Genomic DNA, 17261 nt, shown 5'->3' with positions numbered 1-17261 from the left:
AAGACGAAATTAATCCGTTCCGTGAGGCTCTTCGTATAGCGGTTTTTTCGTCTTGTGAAGCAAGCCCATTGACAGCTTAGCGGCTTAGCGCTATTAGCGATTTAGCGGCTTTTAGCGGATCAGCTGATAAGCGGCTTATCAGCGGATGAGCTGATAAGCGGCTTAGCGACTTAGGAAAAGGGGGGGAAAGGGGGGAAACCCGCAGGAACTCGCAAGACATTTCGTCTTGCGAAGCAAGCCCACAGGGAAATTCGTTTTGCGAAGCGCCTCCAAAACGGAAAACCCTTTCGTCTAGCGAGGTGTTCGTCTTGCGGGGCACCACTGTATTTTTCTTCTAATGCTAGCATGAGATTACTTCTTATCCACAGATTCTTGAACACAATACACATTGCTTTGTGAAAGGATCTCTCCTGTAGAACAGACAACTGATCCTGGATGGCTGGTCCTTAGAAAGCAGATGAGTTTGGAACAGGTGTGCTAAATTCGGAAGTCTTAAAACACTACTTTAATTGAAAGTTCTGAGAACTGAACCTGAAATCTTTAAATGCAAAACATGTGATCTACCAAGCTGTCACACTTTACTCATATCTGAAAACTGCAGCAATGAACCACCATTGTGTCTGCCTTTTTTTTTTTTTTTTTACTCTACAGCAGCATTTTACTGCTGTTAGGCTGATAGAAATGCCAGTCTTAATCTAAAATAGTGTGTAATTGTTCACCAGGTTACACAGTAAGTGTATATTTGGGAAAAGAAACACCTAATTTGCTCATGGTGGCCTATTAATATTGAAATATATGCAAGAGACGTAGAACTGGGACAGCAATAAAGACAAAACAATGGGTAGCACAAATTGCACTGTTGCATGGCAACCAGCTATGTACATATGGCGATGCTTACAGAACAAAATGTAGTTTATATTTCATGCACAAACAACAACAAAAAATAGCTCAGCAAAGTCAAATAACTAGGGCTCACATTTACTAGCCAACTAAGCAGCACCCCCCTTTTAAAGAGATATTCCAGCTCTGAGAACAATAGACAACAGTCAAATTTAAAATCAACCATATAAATAAATCAAATCAAAGTCTGTAGAGGCAGGCAAGGATCAGAATAATAAGGCCAAAGCATCTGGTCCCTATTAACAATCTAGCTATCAAAGGTAGCCCCACATAGAAGAAGAGGTTAAGGGGTGATATGATAGCCATGTTCAAATATATAAAAGGATGTCACATAGAGGAGGGAGAAAGGTTGTTTTCTGCTGCTCCAGAGAAGCGGACACGGAGCAATGGATCCAAATTACAAGAAAGAAAATTCCACCGAAATATTAGGAAGAACTTTCTGACAGTAAGAGCTGTTCGACTGTGGAATTTGCTGCCAAGGAGTGTGGTGGAGTCTCCTTCTTTGGAGGTCTTTAAGCAGAGGCTTGATAACCATATGTCAGGAGTGCTCTGATGGTGTTTCCTGCTTGGCAGGGGGTTGGACTCGATGGCCCTTGTGGTCTCTTCCAACTCTATGATTCTATGATTCTATATACTGTATATTACCTTGAATCAAATGCTTGGAATTGATAGCCAAATGGCACCACACATGGGAGGGGGTATTAGGCACCAAAGGCTTCGAAGAAACAGAAACATTTTATATGACTCCTTCTCATAACTTATGTTCGATAATCAGGGTTCGATTCTTCCACCCACTGTCCATACTAGACCTGGCCTCTTCCCATCCAAGGCTACTGATCATGAATGAGTATGCCGATAACCCATTTGCTACATTCCAAGCCAATGATTTCAGAGAAAGGTCCAACCAATTCCTCCATTGCCTCCCACATTTTGCTTCTGAAAAAGTGGAAGAAGCAACAAGGGGATCATCTGTCTTGGACCTGGTCCTCACCAATAGGGAAGAACTGATCAACAAAGTGGAAGTACAGTGGTGCCCCGCAAGACGAACGCCTCGCAAGACGGAAAACCCGCTAGACGAAAGGGTTTTCCGTTTTGGAGGCGCTTCGCAAAACGAATTTCCCTATGGGCTTGCTTCGCAAGACGAAAATGTCTTGCAAGTTCCTGCGGGTTTTTTCCCCTCCCCCCCTTTTTTCTAAGGAGCTAAGCCGCTTATCAGCTGATCCGCTAAGCTGATAAGCCACTAAAAGCCGCTAAACCGCTAATAGCGCTAATCCGCTAAGCTGTCAATGGGCTTGCTTCGCAAGACGAAAAAAACGCTATATGAAGAGACTCACGGAACAGATTAATTTCGTCTTGCGAGGCACCACTGTACTGGGAAATTTGGGGGGAAGTGATCATGTCCTCCTGGGATGTAGAGGCAAGGGAAAGCTGAGTGGAGTCACACATGTACTCTGGACTTTAGGAAGCCCAATTTCAAAAAGCTTAAGGAGCTTCTTCTTTTTTAATGGAGAAAGACTGTTTTCTCCTGCTCCCAATGGTAGGATTCGAACCAATGGCCTCAAGTTACAAGAAAAGAGATTCTGAGAAAACATCAAGGAGAACTTTCTGACAGTAATAATAATAATAATAACAATAATAATAATAATAATTTTTATTTATACCCCGCCCTCCCCAGCCAAGGCTGGGCTCAGGGCAGCTAACAAGCAATAATAAAAACAAGTTGAATGATTACAACTTAAAAACAAAATTAAAATACAACATTAAAATATTGAAACATTAAAATATTAAAATGTAGCCTCATCGCAGGGGGAGAAAGGAAAAGAAAAAAGAAAGAGAGGGAGGGAGGGAGGGAATCAAATTAGCTCCAAGCCAAAGGCCAAGCGGAACAACTCTGTCTTACAAGCCCTGCAGAAAGAAATCAGATCCTGCAGGGCCCTGGTCTCATGAGGCAGAGTGTTCCACCAGCCACTGTTGAAAAGGCCCTGGCTCTGGTTGAAGCCAATCTAACTTCCTTAGGGCCCGGGACCACTAGGGTGTTGCTATTTATGGACCTTGAGGCTCTCTGTGGGGCATACCGGGAGAGGCGGTCCCGTACGTACGAGGGTCCTAGGCCGTGAAGGGCTTTAAAGGTCAAAAGCAGCATCTTAAATCTGACCCTGTACTCCACTGGGAGCCAGTGCAGCTGGAAAAGCACTGGGTGAATATGCTCCCATGGCAGAGACCCCGTGAGGAGCCTCGCTGCAGCATTCTGCACCCGCTGGAGTTTCTGGGACAGCTTCAAGGGCAGCCCTGCATAGAGCAAATTACAGCAGTCAAGCTATAAGAGCTGTTCAACAGTAGAAAAGACTCCCTCAGCAGGTTGTGGACTCTCCTTCCTTGGAGGCTTTTAGCAGAGGTTGGATGGGCCTCTGCCATCGATGCTTTAGTTGAAATTCCTGTATGCATGACCCTCTGGATCCCTTTCAACTCCACAGTTCTATGATCTGATGGGCCACCATGAGAACAGGATACTGGGCTAGATAGACCATTTGCCTAATTCAGCCGGCTCTTCTTATGTTCTTATGACCTTTTAATACAAAAGAATCTGCCTACAAAAACGTTCAGAGTCTAAAATTTTAGAATTCTGGCAATTGCCACCATTTTGTTCCATACTAATTGTTTATGCTACACCACAAGAATCAAAACAGAAAAAGTCCAAACCAAAGAAACCATCTCAAAAAAAACTGGATGTAGACGTTCAATTTAGCAAACACCTCTCATTTTGCAAAAGTTTAGTTAGCTATCCGTTTTCCTCCAACTTACCCAGTGAACTCTCTGTAAACACCGTTAACATCTGTCCTCCAACACTTTGTAAAAGAAAAGGGTGTTCTCTGGGTGCACTGATGGAAGTTGGCTTCCCACCAATATCATCAATGTTGGCAAGATCCTCATTCAAAGTGAAAGATACCTGAAAACCAAACATTGCAATAAGTATTTCTTATGGAAAAGGAATTGTCGACTGCTTTGGAAAATTAATTCATTGTTCAATGTTGTTGGCATCAGTCTCTCGAGAGAGATAAAGGAAGAGTGTGCCATCAGGAGTAAAGTGCTGCTTCCTGCATTGTTTTTACTGCATTACCAGCACCGACATAACCTCTCCAGGGCACAAGCCTGTATATATGGAAGTCCTTGGCTGCCCAGACAACAACAACAATTTATCATTAATAATAATAATAATAATAATAATAATAATAATAATAATAATAATTTATACCCCGCCCTCCCCAGCCAAGGCCAGGCTCAGGGCGGCTAACAAGCAATAATAAAAACAAGTTGAATGAATACAACTTAAAAACAAAATTAAAATACAACATTAAAATATTAAAATGCAGCCTCATCACAGGAGGAGAAAGGAAAAGAAAGAGGGGGAGGGAATCAAATTGGCTCCAAGCCAAAGGCCAGGCGGAACAACTCTGTCTTACAGACCCTGCGGAAAGAAATCAGATGCCGCAGAACCCTGGTCCCATGAGACAGAGCGTTCCATCACGCTGGAGTCAGTGTTGAAAAGGCCCTGGTTCTGGTTGAAGCTAATCTAACTTCCTTAGGGCCCGGGACCACTAGGGTGTTGCTATTTATGGACCTTAAGGTCCTCCATGGGGCATATCGGGAGAAACCCACCTATCTGGCTGGGTTTCCCCAGCTCCCCCTCAATCTTGCTGATATATAGTGGTGCCTCGCAAGACGAAAATAATTCGTTCCGCGAGTTTCTTCGTCTTGCGGTTTTTTCGTCTTGCGAAGCAACCCTATTAGCGGCCTAGCGGATTAGCGGCTTAGAAAAAGGGGGGAGCGGAAAAAACTCGCAAGACTCGCAAGACGTTTTCGTCTTGCGAAGCAAGCCCATAGGGAAATTTGTCTCGCGAAGCACCTCGAAAAACGGAAAACCCTTTTGTCTAGCGGGTTTTTCGTCTTGCGAGGCATTCGTCTTGCGGGGCACCACTGTACTACTTTGCTTTCCTTTGGACTACATTTGACACCAGCTTGGCTGCAGGAGTTGCCAGAAGGAAAAGTACAAGATGCCTAGGGACTCCACTCTGGATTTGAGTAGGGTTTGCAGTGAGACATGAGCATCCAAGATGCTATGTAATGGGTGAATACTCACAAGGACTGCAACACTCTAAGAAAGAATCTTGTGAGAACATATACCTTGTGCCTGAGACAGCTGTGTAAGCTAGTACAGTTATGTCAGTTAATAACAATCTTTAATAACAGTCTTTTTGTGCTGTTAGAGCAGCTGAGCAGGGGGTCTGTTCTGTTCTGCTGCTGTTTGCCTTAGAGTTAGTCAGAGTCTGCAAGAGTTTTAGTCTTAGTGATAAATTTATGTAATACATTAGTAACATAAGTAATACCTGCCTGCCTTGTACATATGCACTTAATCTAACAAGTGCAAGGACACAGTAGATAAGAGTTACTGTTATTTAAACATTAAAATGGTGTCTTAGATACTTTTTATAGGAGGGAAAAAGGAATAAACAAAAGGGTTAAGCACCCCAATCTCTAGCTTTCACACAAGCTCTGTTAAAGGGAATTAATAAATGTTAGTTTATTTAGCAATTATATTTAAGTTTCACAAGTGTGAAACAGAAAAGATAACATGTACCTTCTCAGAAAAGGATTATACTGTTAGATGGAATACAACACAGAACATAAAAATATGTAACCCACCTATTCCAATATACTCCAATACAAAATATACTTTCATAATTTTTGTATTTTATCTACTTACTTCTGTTCTTCCTTGATTCCTAGGAAAAAAGCAAAAGGATACAGCATTTTAATTATTTCTTATAACTACTGGAGTACAAGGAATAAAAACAAATCCCTCCTGAGGAATCTAAATGCTATATAACTGGGGAATCATTGTGGTATTTTCAGGGCTCTCCCCTCCGTCTGCTGCCTAGGTTTCAACTCCAACAAAGAGAAACCAACCAGTTCTGTGATACCAGCAGCACTAGAGGCAGTCCATCCAACCAGCAACCCTTGAGCCAGCGAGTCCCGAATTGGGACAGCCAGAATTCACACGCTCTGAGCCTGTACCCAGCTAAGGAACTGAAAGACCTTCACATCAGGGCATCAGCAGAGGCAATAAGCCTGGAGGGAAATAACGAAAGGCCTCTTAAGGATGCAATAGGTAGGACAAATGCACACATGTATTTCAATGCTATAGATCAGGGATGTCCAACCAGTAGATTGTGATCTACCGGTAGATCCCCGGCTGATTGTGGTAGATCGCAGGATCCTTATCGTGTCCAAAAAGTTACGGGGGGAAAGCTAAAATATTCTGTGCAATTCACCCACCCTCCTCCGCTCTCAGTGACAATGGGTAGATCACTGCCAGTCTTTTTATACTAATAGATTGCTGTCTCTTGGGAGTTGGATGTGCCTGCTACACAGTGGTGCCTCGCAAGACGAAATTAATCCGTCCTGTGAGGCTCTTCGTATAGCGGTTTTTTCGTCTTGCGAAGCAAGCCCATTGACAGCTTAGCGGATTAGCGCTATTAGCGGTTTAGCGGCTTTTAGCAGATCAGCTGATAAGCGGCTTAGGGCTTAGGAAAAGGGGGGGGGGAAACCCCGCAGGAACTCGCAAGACATTTTCGTCTTGCGAAGCAAGCCCATAGGGAAATTCGTTTTGCGAAGCGCCTCCAAAACGGAAAACCCTTTCGTCTAGCGGGTTTTCCATCTTGCAAGGCGTTCGTCTTGCGGGGCACCACTGTAGATGGTTTGGGCTCCAGTTCCATGTGCAGAAAATAGTTTCACCACAGAACTGGAGTTTTTTGGCTTTCCTATTCTCTTTGCATCGCCTTGCTCCCTCCCACTAAATCTGCTCCTGATGACTGGGGCACTCTCACGTGCAGTGAGAGAAGTCGCAGCAAGAAGAGGACTCACCCTTAAGTTCACCCAGAATTTCAGTTCACACAGAACCCATTTGGATTCAAGGGAATGAGACTAGGAGACTGGCTAGGCTTTGGTAATTGAGATGGACTTGCAACTAGACTATTGTCAGAATCTAAATCAGCACCATGATGGTTACAAAAAAGGGGGGGTGACCCAAAGACTTACACGCTGAAAAAGAATGCAATCGGTGTGTCCCACTCAGCACCGTATAGAACAACCCTGTCCAATTTTGGTCACTGTGTTCGAAGTAAGATGGATTCAAACCAGAAAGGATTCAGAGTGTTCAAAACGGATAAAATGTGTGAAATGTAAGACATGTGACATCAGAGCAAAGAACCAGGAATATTTAGCTTCAAGGAAAGATGAGAGCCAGAGTGGTATAGCAGTTAGATTGCTGGACTAAGACGGGGGGGTGGGGGGCAGGCTTCAAATCTCCTGGTAGCCATGAAGCTCACTCTCACTCACTCACTCACTCACCCACCCTCAGTCTAACCCAGTGTTTCCCAACCTTTTTTGGGCAAAGGCACACTTGTTTCATGAAAAAAATCTCGAGGCACACCACCATTAGAAAATGTTTAAAAAATTAACTCTGTGCCTATATTGACTATATATAAAGTAACTCTCTTTAATAGGAATCAAATAAACACAAAGAAAGTATTTTATAATTACTTTATTATGAAATAGTAAGTACCGTATTTTTCGTCCCATAGGACGCTCCGTCCCATAGGACGCACCTACTTTTTTGAGGGGGGAAATAAAGGAAAATTTTTTTTCCTTTATTTCCCCCCAAAAAAACCAGGTCGGGGAACAGTGGGATGGCGGTGCTGCACCTCCCCGCTGTCCCCCGAGCTTGTGGGGCTGGCCCATGTCTGCCTGGCGCGAGGGGCGCTCTGCTTCAGGGCGCCCCGCGCGTCCGGCGGCAGGCTACAGTGCGCAGCATGGGGAACCCTCTGTTTCAGGGCGCCCCATGCGCCCCCCGGGTGCGCAAGGCTTGCCAACACGAGCGCGGAGCACGGGGCGTCCTCCGAAGGGCGCCCCGTGCTCCGCGCTGCAGGCTGCTGCCCGCAAACCTTGCGCTCCCGGGGGGAGATCCCCCGGGTGCGCAAGGCTGGCCGACACCAGCGCGGAGCACGGGGCGTCCTCTGGAGGGCGCCCCGTGCTCCGCGCTGCAGGCTGCTGCCCGCAAGCCTTTCGCTCCCGGGGGGAGATCCCCCGGGTGCTCAAGGCTTGCGGACACCAGCGCGGAGCACGGGGCGTCCTCTGGAGGGCGCCCCGTGCTCCGCGCTGCAGGCTGCTGCCCGCAAGCCTTGCGCTCCCGGGGGGAGATCCCCCGGGTGCGCAAGGCTGGCCGACACCAGCGCGGAGCACGGGGCGCCCTCCAGAGGACGCCCCGTGCTCCACGCAGGTGTCCGCAAGCCTTGCGCACCCGGGGGATCTCCCCCCGGGAGCGCAAGGCTTGCGGACACCAGCGCGGAGCACGGGGCGTCCTCCGGAGGGCGCCCCGTGCTCCGCGCTGCAGGCTGCTGCCCGCAAGCCTTGCGCTCCCGGGGGGAGATCCCCCGGGTGCGCAAGGCTTGCGGACACCTGCGTGGAGCACGGGGCGTCCTCCGGAGGGCGCCCCGTGCTCCGCGCTGCAGGCTGCTGCCCGCAAGCCTTGCGCTCCCGGGGGGAGATCCCCTGGGTGCGCAAGGCTTGCGGACACCAGCGCGGAGCACGGGGCGTCCTCCGGAGGGCGCCCCGTGCTCCGCGCTGCAGGCTGCTGCCCGCAAGCCTTGCGCTCCCGGCGGGAGATCCCCCGGGTGCGCAAGGCTTGCGGACACCAGCGCGGAGCACGGGGCGATGGGATGTGGGAGGGAGCTCGCTCCCCGCCCCGCGTGTGCTCGCCGCCGCCGCCCCGCCTCTCGCCGCCCGACTCGCCCGCCTCCCTCCCATGGCACACCAGCCGACGTCCCGCGGCACACTAGTGTGCCGCGGAACACCGGTTGGGAAACACTGGTCTAACCTACCTCACAGAGTGGTTGTGAGGATAAAATGGGGAGGAGAACTATGAATGCCACCCTAGGCTCCTTTGAGGAACGATGGGATATAAATAAAAAAATAATTTGAGGATATGTCAATGTCTTACTTTCTGTTTGCTTGGGAAGTTGCACATTCATATTTATTGAAGGAATCAAGCCGCGTTATTAGTTTAGGGAACTGTTCTGTTATATGAAGTTGGGGGGGAGCCTATTATAACTCTGTGGGGTCAGTGATCTCTCAAAGCAAGATCAAATATTCCCTCTCGATACTGCCGTTCATTTGTACATCTGAAGTATGCAATTTCTCCAAAAGGACCATATCCAGAGCCAAATGGAAAGGCAGAAATATAAAAACCAGCGCCTGGCTTATATGGGCAAGATTCTAGGCCTCACAGGGCATATTAAAATGCCTCATCTCAAAGGCTGTATTTAGAGCCAGACTGTGTTATTGCAAAGCGGTGCCCGAGTATCACACACAATTATGATGATTCAGGAGCAAGAGCAACTATACTATCAGATGTGTCTCAAATAAGAAAAAAACTGTAAGCCAAAAAGGTTCCTTCTCCACCCTACCCCATCCACTACCCAAACAAAAAAAACCTGAATGCAAAATATAAGCACTCTTACTTGGCAATTCTTAGCTTCCCAACTTCACCTCTTCCTGAAGCTTTATTCCACTGTTGTGATAAGTATTTTGGAACCTATAAAAAAGGCAACAAAATAAAATAAAATCCAGTGAGTACAGAAAAGAAACATGTACTTTAATTTTCTCTCTCTTCCCCCACTCTTTAAATCCTGAGACAGGAAGAACTATATATTTCAGGATGTAGAAGAAAGCAACACTAAATCAAAATATCTTATAGCTTGCTTTCTTAAGCAGTAAAGAAAAAAGAGAACATTAGCATTACAATATAATCATATTCATGAATTTCAAACAATATAATTACAAATCAAACAAAGCACTGATCACAATTTGTAGCACTATTGTTTTAAAATGAATTACAAGAGGGAGAACAGGATATGCATCACCTTTACTTTTTATTAACATTATAATGATTGGCACACAAGTAGTAAGAGAGTTTTCAAACATAATACATTTGTCTACAGACTACTAACACTGCAGAAATTAATAAAGGTTTTTTTAAATTAAATAAATCCCATCTTTGTATCTTTTCCCTGAAATTGATATAATTCATTATTTTTCCATAATACTATAGCATATTCCCACTACACTACCAAATTTGTTTAGAAACATGGGCTAAGTTCTGTTCTGCCAAGCTTGATCTATTCTCTCTTCCCAACCATCACCCTAATTTACAAACCCGGTAAAAAAGAAAAAGAATGTTTAGGACCAAAGATTGATGATGGGAGAGACATGAAGACAAAGGAAAGTGCAAGTGGTGAGAGAAAGACTGCCAGAGGAAGTTCTTCGAAAATTCACCTAGGTTTGCTTTGTTGTTGTTTTTTCTTTGATGGGAGTATAGAAAGTTGGAAATTAAGTTTTTTAAAAGGAGCAAACAGAGGAGTTTAGCACACAAGTAATCCAAGTCCATAGCCAAGAACCTTCATAATCCAAAAAAGAAAGCAAAGCACACGGGGAGGGTTGCCCTGGCCAGGTATGCTCCCTCCCATATTCACTCACTCACTCACTCTCACTTTCCTCCTCCCCTTTAAATTCTCTCTCCCAGGAGCTTCTTAACAGCGCAGAAAAGCCTCATTGGCCATGCTCTCAATTCATTTCTCCCCACCACCACCACCTATTCCCATTTTTTTGTCCTCAGAAGAGGCTAAAAAGCCTTCTGCCATGCATGTGTCTGCACACTTTCTCCTACCCATCCAGGCTTCTCCTTCCCCCAGCACAAAAAAGCAGACCCTCAAAAAGCAGTTCTATCAGGTGCTGTGGTGACGGATAAGGAGGGCAGGAAAACCAGTGGCAAGGAGGCCACGATAGCTCCCCCTTACCCACTAATTCAATCACCACACTTCAGTAAAAGAGAAAACTAACAGAACCTGGCTCCCATTGCCGAAATGAGGCAGGGAGGTGAGTTCAGCCTCCATGTGCACATCAACCCACGGACACAGTGACCAGGGGAACACCTGACCCAGATAGAGGCTCAAATCAATTTGGGAGTGTGGCTTATGTAGGGATTTATAAAACCTATCTAGTCAGGAAAAGGGCCGGGCAAGCAGACGCTGCCTCTCCTATCCTCTTTGTCTGACTACACTGCAGAGAGCAGGAGGCTTCAATTCTGCTGGTGCTGCTTTGTCAATGCATTCTTTGCAGAAAATGCTGGTGAAACACTCCTGCAGCCAGGACTGCACCCTTGGAGTACGATTTCTACAAGCTGCTGCATATGGTTGTCTGCTATGGCAGGCCTGCCTGGCCTCCCCATTCTGCCGTTCCTTCCACCCAGATATTAAAAGCTTCCCAATACTAGGCTGCCTTCAGATGTCTACAGAAGGTTGTATAATTGTTATCTCTTTGACATCTGATGGGAGAGTGCACCACAGAGTGGGCACCGCTACCAAGGACCTCTGCCTGGTTCCCTGCAACTTCACTTCTTGCAGTGAGAGCAGTCAGAACTGGGCCTCAGTGTCCAGACTGAACAATGCAGGTGGAGACACTCCTTCAGGTATACAGGACCAAAGTCATTTGCGCTTGGAAGCATACTGGGAGTCAATGTAGGCCTTTCAGGACCAGTGTTATATGGTCTCGGTGGCCACTCATAGTCACCAATCTGACAGCCACATTCTGGATTAGCTGTAGCTTCCAAGTCACCTTCAAAGGTAGCCCCACGCAGAGCACATTGCAGTAGTCCAAGCAGGAGATAACCAGAACATGCACCACTCTGGCAAGACAATGTGCAGGCAGGTAGGGTCTCAGCTGGCATACCATATGGAGCTGGTAAATAACCACTCAGGACACAGAATTAACTTCTGCCTCCATGAACAGCTGTGAGTCCAAAATGACCCCAAAGCTGCACATCTTGTCCTTCAGAGGCAGTTACCCATTCAAAACCCAGGAGTCCCCCACACCCACTCACCCCCTGTACTCCAGAAACAGTATTTCTGTCTTGTTAGGATTCAACCTCAATCCGTTAACCGCCATACATCCTTCAACTGCCTCCAGACACTCACACAAGATGTTCAATGCCTTCATTGATTCCAATTTAAACAATGGGTAGAGATGAGTATTATCCACATATTGGTGAACAACCAGCCCAACCCACTGATTCCTCCCAACAGATTCATATAGATATTAAAAGAATGGGGAGAGGCACCCCACAAGAGCCCTGGCCCCGAAGGCACTGTGGACGATGAAGCATGTTTTTTCCTTGGCGCGTCGGGCACTGACAGTGGGGGGACACCCTCTGCCACCAGCACCCGGCGTGTGGAGGAACAAACTCCATTGGCCATGGCCCTCCAAGGTGCTGGGGTGAAACTGCCGCTGTTCCTGCCAAGTGAGCTGAGGTAGTTTCAACCTGGCACCTTGTGGAGCTGGGCCCAGTGTAGCTTCTTCCTTCCTCCGCTTTTCAACATTGCAATGTATCGCTATATCATGACGGTTTGCTGGTGATACATCACAATGTTGGAAAGCTGCTATCATCCAGTCCTAGTGAGGACCCTGCAGACTGGAGGCAGGCAACTGTTGTCCCCATCTTCAAAAGGGGAGAAAATGAAGACCCAGGTAACTACTGACTGGTGAGCTTGACGCTGATACTAGGAAAGACCCTAGAACAGATAATTCAACTGTTGGTCTGTGAGCCCTTAGAAAAGGATGCTGTGATTACTAAGAATCCAGTATGGATTTCTCAAAAACATGTCATGCCAGTAGAATCTCATTTTTTTTTAAATACAGTTGCAAGTTTGGTGGATCAGGGGGATGCTGTGGATGTAGTATATCTTGTCTTCAGTAAGACTTTTGACATTATATTATTGCGAGGTAGCTGATAAAATGTGGGCTAGACAAGGTAACTGTTAGGTGAATCTGTAGCTGGTTGACTGACTGAACCCAAAGAGTGCTCACTAATACAGTGGTACCTCGGGTTACATACACTTCAGGTTACAGACTCCGCTAACCCAGAAATAGTACCTCGGGTTAAGAACTTTGCTTCAGGATGAGAACAGAAATCGTGCTCCGACGGCGCAGTGGAAGCAGGAGGCCCCATTAGCTAAAGTGGTGCTTCAGATTAAGAACAGTTTCAGGTTAAGAACGGACCTCCAGAACGAATTAAGTACTGAAACCGAGGTACCACTGTAGTTCCTCGTCATCCTGGTAAAAATTGACAAGTGGAGTGCTGCAGCGTTCTGTCCTGGGCCTGTTGTTCAACATCTCTATGACTGTATTGGATGACAGAACTGAGCGGATGCTCATCAGATTTGCAGATGAGACAAAACTGGGAGGGGCAGCTAAAGGTTCAGAAGACAGAATTGGGATTCAAGATGACCTTAACAGATTTGAGAACTGGGCCCAAACAAACTGAATTTCAACAGGGACAAATGTCAGGTTCTACACCTACACAGGAATAACCAGCTGCACAAATATAAGATGGGGTTCACCTGGGTTGTAAGCAGTGCTTGTGAAAAGGATGTAGATGTCTTAGCATACCACAAGCTGAACATGAGTCAGCATCACACAACAGTGTGATGCAGCAATAAAAAAAAGCTAATGATATTCTAGGCTGCATCAACAGAATAGTGTCCTGATGAAGTAACAGCACTGCTCTATTTCACTTTGATCAGACCACAACTATAATACTGTGTCCAATTCTGGGCACCACAGTTTCAGAAGTATATTGAAAAACTGGAACATGTGCAGAGGAGGATGAGCAAGATGATCAAGGGTCTGGAAACCAAGCCTGAAGAGCAGGGGTCCACAAACTAAGGCCTGGATAAGGCCTGAGGGACTCGTTTATCCGGCCCGCGGCAACCCCTGCCGCCTGCTGCCCCCACCCGCTCTTACCGACGCTGCGCTGTGTGGCTGCTCACTTCTGGATCGGAGGAGCACCAGAAATAGCTTGTGCGCATGTGCAAGCGTTATTTGTGCATGCGCAAGCGTTATTTCCGGTACACATCCGGGTCAGAGGAGGCCCGTGCACATGCACGCAAGCTATTTCTGGTCTCCTCCGACCCGGAAGTGCGCCGGAAATAGTGTGTGCACATGCGTATGGGCATAATAATAATAATAATAATAATAATAATAATAATAATAATAATTTATTATTTGTACCCCGCCCATCTGGCTGGGTTTCCCCAGCCACTCTGGGCGGCTTCCAACAAAGATGAAAGATACACTAAAATGTCACATATTAAAAACTTCCCTGAACAGGGCTGCCTTCAGATGTCTTCTGAATGTCAGGTAGATGTTTATCGCTTTGACATCTGATGGGAGGGCGTTCCACAGGGCGGGCGCCACTACCGAGAAGGCCCTCTGCCTGGTTCCCTGTAACTTGGCCTCTCGCAGTGAGGGAACCGCCAGAAGGCCCTCGGAGCTGGACCTCAGTGTCCGGGCAGAACGGTGGGGGAGGAGACGCTCCTTCAGATATACTGGACCGAGGCCGTTTAGGGCTTTAAAGCTCAGCACCAACACTTTGAATTGTGTCCTCTGGCCCGCCGCGTGATCGGCGTTGGAAACACCGGCCCAAGGCACAGTAAGTTTGCTGACCCCTGCTTAAGACGAACAGTTGAAGGAGTTGGGTATGTTTAGCTTGATAAAGAGGAGACTGAAAGGAGATGTGACAGCCATCTTCAAATATCTAAAGGGCTGCCGAATGGAAGATGGGGTAAGCTTGTTTCCTCCTGCTCCAGAGGAGAGTAGGACTCGAGCCACTGGCTTCAAGTTGGAACACTGAGGTCTAGCGCCAAGGGCCTTCTGGCGGTTCCCTCATTGCGAGAAGTGAGGTTACAGGGAACCAGGCAGAGGGCCTTCTCGGTAGTGGCGCCCGCCCTGTGGAACGCCCTCCTATTAGATGTCAAGGAAATAAACAACTATCTGACTTTTAGAAGACTTCTGAAGGCAGCCCTGTTTAGGAAAGTTTTTAAAGTTTGATGTTTTATCATGTTTTTAATATTCTGTTGGGAACCGCCCAAAGTGGCTGGGGAAACCCAGCCAGATGGGCGGGGTATAAATACAGTGGTACCTCGGGTTAAGTACTTAATTCGTTCCGGAGGTTCATACTTAACCTGAAACTGTTCTTAACCTGAACTTTAGCTAATGGGGCCTCCTGCTGCCACCACGCGATTTCTGTTCTCATCCTGAAGCAAAGCACTATTTCTGGGTTAGCGGAGTCTGTAACCTGAAGTGTATGTAACCCAAGGTATCACTGTAATAAATTACTATTATATTATTATTGCGACTAAACATCAGGAGGAGCTTTCTGACTCTAACTGGCTCCCTCGGGAGGTGGCAGGAGTCTCTTTCCTTGGTGGGTTTTTAAGCTGAGGCTGGATGGCCACCTCTCATAATAATAATAAATAATAATAATAATAATAATAATACATTATTTATACCTCGCCCATCTGGCTGGGCCTCCCCAGCCACTCTGGGCGGCTTCCATAGAAACCAAAGATACAGTAAAATCACACGTTAAAAGCTTCCCTGAACAGGGCTGCCTTAAGATGTCTTCTGAATGTCAGGTAGTTGTTTATCTCTTTGAGATCTGATGGGAGGGCGTTCCACAGGGCAGGCGCCACTACCGAGAAGGCCCTCTGCCTGGTTCCCTGTAGCTTTGCTTCTCGCAATGAGGGAACCGCCAGAAGGCCCTCGGCGCTGGACCTCGGCATCCGGGCAGAACGATGGGGGTGGAGACGCTCCTTCAGGTATACTGGACCGAGGCCGTTTAGGGCTTTAAAGGTCAACACCAACACTTTGAATTGTGCTCGGAAACGTACTGGGAGCCAATGTAGGTCTTTCAAGACCGGTGTTATGTGGTCTTGGCGGCCGCCCCCAGTCACCAGTCTAGCTGCCGCATTCTGGATTAGTTGTAGTTTCCGAGTCACCTTCAAAGGTAGCCCCACGTAGAGTGCATGGCAGTAGTCCAAGCGGGAGATAACCAGAGCATGCACCACTCTGGCGAGACAGTCCACGGGCAGGGAGGGTCTCAGCCTGCGTACCAGGTGGAGCTGGTAAACAGCTGCCCTGGACTATTATATTATTATTCCGACTAAACATCAGGAGGAGCTTTCTGACGCTAACTGGCTCCCTCGGGAGGTGGCAGGAGTCTCTTTCCTTGGTGGGTTTTTAAGCTGAGGCTGGATGATAGGTGGGGGGGGGGAGAGAGATCTAGTTGAGACCCCCGAGTTGCAGGGGGTTGGGCTAGATGACCCCCGGGGTCCCTTCCATCTCTGCAATTCTATGAGGGAGCGGGGTCGTCAACCAGCAGACGCCCTCTTCCCCCCCCCGGCCCCCCAAGCTCCGTTCGTCAGAGGGGGGGGGGTCGTGGGCCTGATGCCCCTGAGAAGGCCGGTGGCGCTTTAAACCTCCCTGTTTCCCTCAGTTTTCGTATGGGGGGCGGGGCCGTTTCTGAGGGCGACCCTCTGAGGTGAATAACCTGGTGTCCGTAGCAATAGCCGGGGCTCACCTTGACGAGCCACATGCCCGTGTTCTGCTTGGCCCCGGCCAGGTCCAGCTCCCCCTTGTCGCTCATGGCGGCCTCGCAGCGAGAGCGCCGTGAGGGGAAACGGCAGGAACCGGCGGCGCACTCGCAGCTACGGAAGCCCGCAGAGGCTAAAAGTCCTCGGGACGGCGGCCGCTTCCCGGCGCCCGCCCCCCTTTTTCGTGCACGCTGCGCGAACGCCTCGCCGGCCGAACGCGCGCGTCGACGTCACCCGAGGGGCGGGGACTGGCCCGCGTCAAGCTCCGCCCACTGGGGGGAGAAGACTAGAAATGCAAATAGCGTTGTATTGCATTGTAAATAAAATAAAATAAAATAAAATAAAATAAAATAAAATAAAATAAAATAAAATAAAATAAAATAAAATAAAAATTGTTTTAGGGACTCTAAAGAAAACTGCTCTTCCTAGGATAAAATAATAAAAATAAATAAAAATAATAAAATAAAAATAAAAAATAAAATAAAATAAAATAAAATAAAATAAAAATAAAATAAAATAAAATAAAATAAAAATTGTTTTAGGGACTCTAAAGAAAACTGCTCTTCCTAGGATAAAATAATAAAAATAAATAAAAATAATAAAATAAAAATAAAATAAAATAAAATAAAATAAAATAAAATTTGTTTTAGGGACTCTAAAGAAAACTGCTCTTCCTAGGAACGGAAAGGTGTTGTTGTTTTTGCAAACGGTACCCGCCTCTCGAGGAAACATGCAAAAGGGATCGTTATTGATCCTGCTTGAAAAGCTCCAGAATGGGCACAAAGGTGGGGAAATAGCTCGCCCCCTCCTCTGCTGCCT

At 47.0% G+C, this 17261-nt stretch overlaps 1 protein-coding gene across 1 annotated transcript in view; it reads right to left on the bottom strand.

The window, feature by feature from the left end:
- Positions 1-16615, bottom strand: part of GTF2F2 (general transcription factor IIF subunit 2) — a 68529-nt gene extending 51914 nt beyond the window's left edge. Inside the window, exons 1-4 of the mRNA XM_081861046.1 lie at positions 16430-16615; positions 9477-9550; positions 5663-5681; positions 3703-3847 (exon numbers count right to left, since the gene is read on the bottom strand). Of these exons, the coding sequence (XP_081717172.1) occupies positions 3703-3847; positions 5663-5681; positions 9477-9550; positions 16430-16495 (304 nt within the window). The 5' untranslated portion in view covers positions 16496-16615. The remainder of the gene's footprint in view (positions 1-3702; positions 3848-5662; positions 5682-9476; positions 9551-16429) is intronic.
- Positions 16616-17261: the final 646 nt, after the last annotated feature.

Source organism: Podarcis erhardii (assembly GCF_964252035.2).
Source record: "Podarcis erhardii genome assembly, chromosome: 5".
In the NCBI taxonomy this organism is placed as follows: Eukaryota; Metazoa; Chordata; class Lepidosauria; order Squamata; family Lacertidae; genus Podarcis; species Podarcis erhardii.
Note: the sequence above shows the minus strand (reverse complement) of the source record. Positions and strands in the feature narration are given on the sequence as shown.